Source organism: Protopterus annectens, chromosome 14.part0 (assembly GCF_019279795.1).
Source record: "Protopterus annectens isolate FY-2018-M chromosome 14.part0, PAN1.0, whole genome shotgun sequence".
Classification (NCBI taxonomy): domain Eukaryota; kingdom Metazoa; phylum Chordata; order Ceratodontiformes; family Protopteridae; genus Protopterus; species Protopterus annectens.
Window position 1 is genome coordinate 481,207,727 of NC_056748.1, and position 9,097 is coordinate 481,216,823.

The 9,097-nt window shown below is 35.8% G+C and overlaps 1 protein-coding gene across 1 annotated transcript in view; it reads left to right on the forward strand.

The window, feature by feature from the left end:
• RRP12 (ribosomal RNA processing 12 homolog) overlaps positions 1–9,097 on the forward strand; it is a 1,805,151-nt gene that overhangs the window by 196,024 nt on the left and 1,600,030 nt on the right. The window contains exon 6 of the mRNA XM_044056239.1: positions 4,773–4,831. Within this exon, the coding sequence (XP_043912174.1) occupies positions 4,773–4,831 (59 nt within the window). The remainder of the gene's footprint in view (positions 1–4,772; positions 4,832–9,097) is intronic.

Genomic DNA, 9,097 nt, shown 5'->3' on the forward strand with positions numbered 1-9,097 from the left:
CTACGACATCCGTTAAAGGTACCCAAGAGAGGGGAGGCGACTTAGACAAGACTGACAGATTGTCTAACCAATTGTCGCAGCTGATTGAGCTGCTTACACCTCCAAGCCAGTTCCCATCGACATCATCACCGGGCATCCCAGGAAACCAGGAAATGTTTGGCAGAAAAGAAAATGGAGCGAAAAGATTACCAACGACGTTTATTTCCAGCAAAATTACTGAATTTAACACAGATTTGAGAGCAGGAGCCGCCTGCCAGGATATACCACGCATTTTTAGGACAAATTCGAATGGCGCCAGTGTAGATGCATCGAAGTTAAACGACGAAGGAAATGGTACTAATGGATTGATACAGAATGGACAGAGGTACAAAGCTGATTTTAACAGTATTGTACAATTAAAATACAGTTTTAAAGAGAAAAAAGCACCCTTAGTTTCAGAGGGTGACAGCCATTTAACATATGATTATAATGTAAAAATGTTAGATGAAATGTTATTCAAATATAAAAACACTGAATTACAGAATGCATACCTAAAGGAATGTCTGAGGCTTAGAATTGTACCAAAAGGTTTAAGAGTATGCAAATACCCCAACAAAGTGAAGGAGGGGAGTGAGTTTCACAAGGAATTGATTAATATTTTTGATAATTGTGGTTTTGATATATTGAAAGCTATAATAAGAGAAAATGAAAGGGAAGCAGAATGTTTATACACTAGAATTGAAAGTATTAACCAGAAAATAACTGAGGACCTGTTATTTTCGATTGAGGCAAGTAAAAGAAAGTATTATGAGACATTAAATAGAATAGAAAACAGTATGAAGAACATATATGAAAGGAAAAGTAGAAAATTAGATAGAGATGTGAAGGAATACAAGGACAAAGTTAGTTATCCTAAGCCTAGAGAATTTAATCTTAGGAAAAACTATGTGTACGAGAATGATTGGAGTCAGAATGAACCTCCAAGAAGTGTGATACCAGAAGTAGGGGAAGGAATAGGTAATATCAATGATCTCTTCGAATACCCCCTTTAAGAAGATCAGAGAGATTAAGAAACAATTACCAAAAAAACTACAAGTATGGGGGGTATGGGGGAGGGAGGGGCAACAACAACAACAAAGGCTTCCAACAGTGGAAAGATTAGACCCTTCTAGTCCTGAAACAGTCCCCGCAGAGGACTTTATTGTGATGGAAGGCCATGTAAATAGGTATAAAGGTTGCACAATATACAATTATAGTAATAAAGAGTTAAACAAAGTTTATTTTTCTCTATTATCAAAAGGATTTAAATTTGTACCTAATAGGAAAGCGGACATTAGTAAAGTTTTAATAGATTTGAAGATATTTTTAAGAAAGAAAAATTTTGAGCTTTTATTTCATGGACAGAAGAATAACTGCTCGAATACTGGTGTTTTAACTAGAAGAAGCACATATAATCCACCCTTGCACCCACAATTAAAACATTTTGAAGTTTTAATGGAAAAGAAATTAAGATCTGAATTATTTAAAAATAACATTATTCATAACCTTACGAAGGAAGAGAATACCCTACTAAGAGAGTTAAGAGATGATACGTCATTAAGAGTTATGAAACCAGATAAAGGGGGCGGATCTGTAATTATGGACCATATAACATATGAAGCTAAAATGATGGATACTCTGGAAAATTTAGATAGATATGTTAGAGCTTCTATTAATGAAATCAATATTGGAAATAGAAAAATATATCTAGTTTTGAATGATTTATTGTTGGAAGGCTCAATAGATTTACCAACTTACAAGTATCTACATGTAGAAAAGCCAAAGGTGCCTACCATTTTTGGTGTGCCAAAAGTACACAAAAATGTTGAAAATCCCCCAATGAGACCCATAGTAGCCTCTGAAGGCTCAGTAACTGCACCCTTGGCTAAGTGGCTGGATTTCAAATTAAAGGGCTTAGCTCTGGAAGGGCAAGGAGTGGTTAAGGATTCTTGGGACTTGTTACGGAATCTAACATCTGAAGTCTATGATGAGAATATTATTTTCATTACTATTGATATTGTTGATCTATTTTCATCAATACCAAATGAAGAGGGCATGAAATGGTTTGAAGAAGCATTGTTAAAATATGGTAAATATAGTAGTAATGATTTTTATCTTATCTTAACTTTAATGGAATTAGTTTTAAGTAATAATTACATACATTATGAAGGGGAGTTTTTCAAGCAAACTCAGGGAGTAGCTATGGGTGCAAGATGTGCCCCCACTTATGTTAACATTATTTTGTCCGCATGGGAAGAAAGATACATTATTCATTTGAAATACAACCATTGTTGGAAGTTTTATAAGCGTTTTTTGGATGATATGTGCTTTCTATGGGTAAGTTCAGAGTTGGAGTTTTCTGAGTTTTTTGAATATATCTCAGAGTCCACTGATTTTTTGGACTTTACATATAAAATTGATATGAATATTCTAAATTATCTGGACATCTCCATAGGAAAAGGCAATGAAGGCTTCTTCTCAAAAATCTATAGAAAGGAACCTTCTCGAATTCCTATTTAGTTTTCAATAGTACTCACCCCTATCACCAGAAGAAAGGCATTGTGAAGGGGCAGTACGTAAGGGGAAGCCGTATGACTTCAAGAGAGAGTGATTTTGAAGATGAGTGTAAGAAGTTGTGTGAAATGTTTATTGTTAGGGGTTACCCTATTTCCCTTGTGGAATCCATAGAGAAGGAGGTTAGGGTAGGTAGGCAGGATAAATTTAAACCCATCCTGGGGGTCAGGGTAGGATTGAATGAGACAAAATCAAAAGTAGATAAATATGAAGGAGAAAGCAATTTTGTAATGGACTTTAATGGGGACGCTGTTAAAAAAAGAAAAATTTTGGAAAATGAATGGAATAAGTTTGGGGAAATTTCGGACCTGGAAGGAATTTTCGAGACACCTTTGAAATGTACTTACCGCAACGGGAAAAGTTTAAAGATCATTTTAGAGGGGAAAAATGAGTGGAACAAATTCAGAGATGGTAAAGTTGGCACTTTTAAATGTGGGCGATGTTCCCAATGCCCATATATATGTACAAAGGAGATTATCTTTATTAGTTGTAGAGACAGATTGATCCAGAGTAGATATTATGCGAACTGTGACACTAGTGGAATAGTATACTTAGCATTGTGTGATCACTGTGATGCATTTTATGTGGGTAAATCCGAAAGGAAGTTGAAAAATAGAATATACGAGCATAACTATGAGATTAGGACTAAATGCATTAACAATGCCCTGTATAAGCACAAAAGAAGTTGTCAGGAAGCTAAGTTTAGCTTTTTTATTTTGGAAGTGGTAGAAAAGAATATAAGGGGCGGTTTATGGGAAACGTCTATAGAATACAAAGAATTATTGTGGCAATTATCATTGGAAGCCAACAAGTTTCCAGGATTGAATGATGCAGTTTCCCTTGCCCCAGTCCTAAAGCTGAGAGCAGCAAAATTGTAGGTCTTATTTACCTTTCATTTAGGTTCTGGAAAAATATTTGGCCCCCTTAGTTTGTTTGAATGGTACATGACACAAAACACAAAAATATGAATTAATGGAGGGATTATTTTGTTTGGTCTGTGGAACAAATTATTTTCCTAACACAAGAGGGTGCTATTGTCCATATAGAATTTTCAGTCATATTCTTAAATGTTTTTTAAAAGTATTTTATATTGTTATTAAAATGAATGTAGTATGGATGAAATATGTTTTATAGGAAAGTATTTATATGACATATTTGTATTTTTTGAAGCATCAATTTTTAACAGTTAATGGTTATTTGATGTATTTTATGAAGCATTTTTAAAGTTTAATGAATTAAAACATTTAATTGAACTATTAATTAATTATTAGATAATTGATTGTGAGGGTATATATTATTGTGTATTTACTAGGTATGCATTCAGTTTTCTTCATCTGAGGAAGTCACTTGAAACGAAAACGCAGGATATATTTCTGTACAGCGTTAATGTGTTCGAAGGAATAGGAGTCTCTGTGGAATAAAGTCTATTACGTATTACCAAGGATTCAAGCTTTCTTTTTCAATTGCTCCTTTGTATTTGTATTGGCTGGACTGTTTAGAGCAATTGTTTTCCATTTGTTGACTTTATTTTAACTAAAGGGGTGCCATGGGGTCTGCTTGTGGGGTTTTGTAGACTAATGCAGTTATGGTCAGATAGGAAAAGAAACTTTTGTTTAACAGTGTATTCTGCAACCTGTGGGTACTTTACGTATGTTACCAAGATAAAACATGAAATTCCCATATTTTTAGAAAACATTAATGGGACCACTGACTTCCTTAAGTTTACACACCAGGTGGGTAAAGATCAGATATCATACCTGGAAGTATGGTTGTAAAATGAAGCTACTAGTTTGTTTGGTGTCATCTATTTAATGAAAGCCAACTTATTCAAATGTAGTTCTGCATTTTTCAAGTACACATCCCTGTAAGCAAAAGAAATAAGTGGTTAAAGGGCAGCTAGTAAAGGCAGTAAACCCATATGACAACTAGGTCGAATGATTTTTTTTTTTTTTTTTTTTTTTTTTTAGGAATGTAGTAATTTAAAAACTAGGTTTATGAGGAGAGGTTATCCTGAAGCACTTCTTATTCAGGAGTTAATTGTTTAATTGTTGAGGTAACAGAAAAAAGAACTAATGTGTATGTTCTCATTTTAAATGACAATAAGTTTATGACCACCAATAGTGGCATAATAACTAACAATAATGGCCCCACAGGAGACTATCCTAACTCATTAGTTTTAGCTGCTTCTAAAGTTCAGTTTAATTACAAAAAGTTTTTTTTTTTTTTTACCAGCTTCTCTGTGGATTATAGAATTATAGAACGCATTTTGAAAAAAAAAACTGGGCCATAATTGGACAGAATCTGGAATGGGTAAAGAAGCTGGGTGAATAGCCCATACTCACAGTTATGGCATATAGACAGGCCCAGTGTCTTAAGAACTTTTTGGAACAAAAGAAAAACCTATGTCTAACAATACTGTGAAAGGACTGGCCAAATGTAATATGTGTACTGTCTGTAAGTATGTTAAAACTGACAGCGTTATTAGTGTCAACAGGAAAAGTTTCATTGTCCACAGCTCAGCTAACTATAATAGTTAGGGCATAGTTTATATTGCCCTATGTGAATGCTGTTCTGCTTATTATATAGGGAAAACAGAACACAAGTTGAAAGAAAGAATAAAGGAACATCTTTATGTAATTTCTAAGTTTAATGTAACTAATGCCCTATCTAGGCATGTAGCTGTTTTTCCTGGTCATCACTTTAAATTTTCAGTTCTGGAGAAACTTATTCCTAATGTTAGAGGTGTCCTTTTGGATTACTGGAAATGAAAGAATTATTTTGGCAAGTACATTTTAATGCTGCTATCTTTCCAGGACTCAATGAAACTAGCTTTTTCAAATTGAAAGCATTTCAAAGGTAATTTTACTTTTAATTTTTTATTTTTAAATACATTTTTGACATGGTTTAGTTACTGTTTTGTATGCTTTTAAGATGATGTTAGTATGAGGTGGGACATGACTTTTGTATAAAAGTTTCAGCATTTTTGTAGGCCGGGTTTTATCTGTTGAAGTCTGACATTGATTTTAAGACTAAAAGCACTTAATACAATTTTAATTTGTTATATGCTCCACAAAGACTCTGCTTCTACTTTTTTTGTAGTTTATGCAGTTTTTGTGTTTTCTTTTTTAGTGAAGTGTCATGATTTCCTTAACATTCCTCCCAAACCTCAGAGGTCACTATATCTTGTGATGGACTGGGGACAGTGTGGCCATTATTTGTTTAACTTTCCTTACAAACTTCAGAGAGGTGCACAGAAAGCAACTGTATGAGCACTGTACTGTCAAGAAGTAACAAGTTGGAAACATTATTGTATTTTTCCCCCATTTTCCTCACAGCCTAACATCTGCTGTATATACAGATAGCCATCTTTGGGGAGAGTAAATTAACATGCTGTTTATAAATGTCTGACAGCAAATATGTTCCATTTGTTTCAGTTTTATCTCAGGCTGACAGAATGGTACAAAGAAGGTAGCTGTCTTTTGGGGGGGGGGTTAGGGGTGAAGAGGCATACCATATATAAATATGGCAGCTTGAAATATGACTGTGGGTAATTGTGGCTTAATTTTAATCTATATCTAATACCAGAGGGGGATACGCAGAAAGTGACTACCGTTTTTTGAGGTGGGGGAGTATATATATCCTCCCTTAGCATTTGTCTTCTCAGTTTATTGTGAACTGGTATTTGATTAGCTTTGAGCATTAAAAATTGGATACAAAAAAGTAGGATTGAATTTCTTTTCCATACACATGATTTCTTTTCAGGCCATCAGTGTGTTAAAAGATTGGCATAAAAGCTCTAAAATGCATCCCAGAAAATCTGTAAACCCATGGCTTTTGGGTGCTAGCTGCTCCCAGACCCTCATCTTTGGTCATTACAGGGTAGTCTTGGTCGTAGGGTGTATTGAAAGGATACAGGAAAAAGAGGAAGGCTGAATTGCTTTAGTCATGGCATTTATTCAGGCCATTACTGGATGAAAAGGTTGCTTAAAAAAAAAGTCTAAAATGCATCTCGGAGCATCTAAAAACCACATGACTTCTAGGTGCCATTATTATTTCCACTGTAGTACTACAGTGTAGTCTAAATCAGTTAGGATGTGCTGAAAGGAGGCAGGAAAAATGAAAGTTGAGATGAAGTGTAGAATTTTTTGTTTAGACAATCATTGGACACAAAGGTTTAAAAAAAACTTTAAAATGTATCTCAGAGCATCTAGAACCTCCATGACTTCTGTGGGACTAGTGGCCCCCAGACCCCCTCTTTATGTAGTTTCCTTTACACCTATAAGATTGCAGTCTTGCTTAGAACATGTTGATTAAATGAATAACTGCAGGAAAAACTGAAGAGTAAGACAAATTACGAGAAGAAAGGACAAAAAAATTTACCTGGATAGTGTTAATGTGCCAGGATGGGTTGGGCAGCAGGGAGATTGCAATGGAGCCTTTTGACTTAGGACACCAGGTTACATAAGGCCAGCCCTGGAGTGCTGTATTACATAAACACTTTTCAGTCTGTCTCCCAAATCTAGTATGCCTACTACTAGTGTGCCACAGTAGTCGGCTTAGTAAAGTTCTTTTGCAGATGTGCTCATCTGCCACAGATGTAAATAGTTTACTCATTTTCACATCCCTCTGCATGCAGATTATACAACACCTTAGATGAAAAAGATGGATCCAAAAGATGCAACCTAAATGAGTATGGGCCAAGGACAGAGCCCTGTGAACACATTGACTGTAACCTAGAATTTTACCTGTACAACTGCTGTTTGATACTTACCACGTCCCATTTGCAAGCTATATCCATCTTAATGAAACTATTGTATACATTTGACAGAACAGGGTTACTTCTGGTTTCCCTTTGGATGAGTATGTTGGACTCTGTACTCTTAAATGCTCTTGTGTAGAACACAATCTATGACTATGCTCTGCTTGGCTCGTCTTTTTTCTCTTATGACAGTTTTGATACTCCATCAGCACTTCCCTGCACCTTAGTCCACTTGAATAGTGTCCTCTGTGTACGGTGACCAATGTTGTGGCCGTTTCATTTTTAGGTAAAAAGTGACATTAGCTGGCAATCAGTTACCAGTGTGAATCTCTTTTCATACCAATAATGATTCTATAACCCAAGATCATAGTAAGGACTTCTATCATTTTGGTGTAATTATACTCTGCTTTCCTCACTGACCTCAAAGTAGAAGACATGGGCCTCTTAATGGCATTTGGAAACTTATGCAGTAGAACTGTACCTACTACATAAGGCAAGCATCACATGCTATTCTTATAGGTAAGGACAGCTCAAGGTATATGAGGACCTTGTAAGACATAAACATATCTTTGGTGGCTAAAAAGGTTGTCCATGCATTCCATCCAGTTTCTATATAGACTCTTGCTGAAACAGTGTATTTCAAAGCAGAGGCATTGAATATTTTCAGAGTAGCTTGTTGTCATTCAGCAGTTCTTGGTACACGTTCATTTCTAACATGTACTGAGGCATGGGTGCCTTCAAACACTGCCTCTGTTTTGTCTTATTTCTGCAGTCTTGTTTATCAGCCATATGTTCATAAGAAGAAGCAAAAATAAATTAGCCTGTGTAGAATTTTGCTATACAGTTCATTAAAGTCTACAGATTTACATTGTCTCTAATAATGTGGCAAAATTTTATATCATTTTTCCGCGTTCTGTTGTTTAAATATGTGTTTGAGTAGTAAACAGGGGGTCTATATCATATTATCGAAGAGGCATTACAGTGAATGCCTCTTTGTCAACACATAGAGTGAAACGTGAATTACGCGAACGGCTGAATCAGCGATTTTTTTTTTCTCTAGGGAAAAAAATCTCTTGGCCATCAGCATAAATTTGCCCCTTTCCTCACTGTAGTGTGATCTTGGAGTAGGTATATTTAGTTAGGGGTGTGTAGGGGTGAAGCCCCCCACATTGGGGTGTGTGGTGGGCAAAGCCCCTCACTTAGAGTTATTTTTAGTCCTATGTCATTTCTGGCCAGATCAGTGATATTTTTCCCTAGAAAGAAAATTGCTGGTTCTGCCATTCGCGTAATTCGCGGTTTGCACTTTTCGTGTAGACGAAGAGACATTCTCTGTAATGCCTCTTTGGTAATTTGATATAGACCCATATACAGGATTCCTACTGAAGCAGGAAGAGTTATGTGGTGTTTGGTATTAAAATTTATGCTAATTAGATGTTCAGATTTTTGGTTGGATGTACCTACTTTTCAAGAGTCACTGTACCTATTTTCAATGTCTGTAGGTCAAGGTGTGGTACACAATGAAAAGTACTTAACCTAAGTTGCACCTCTACAGTGAGTCACTAGTTAGTTGTTATTTCTGACAACATCCCTTTCTCCATAAGCTGTTATGGTCTTCCTACCAGGTCTATATCATATGAGCGAATTGCACAAATTGCGAACGCTCATAATATCGAATGTACTGGACCTTGAACCTCCTATTTTGGGGGCCTGTGCCCTCCACACCCCCCTGCTAAATATATATTCCAA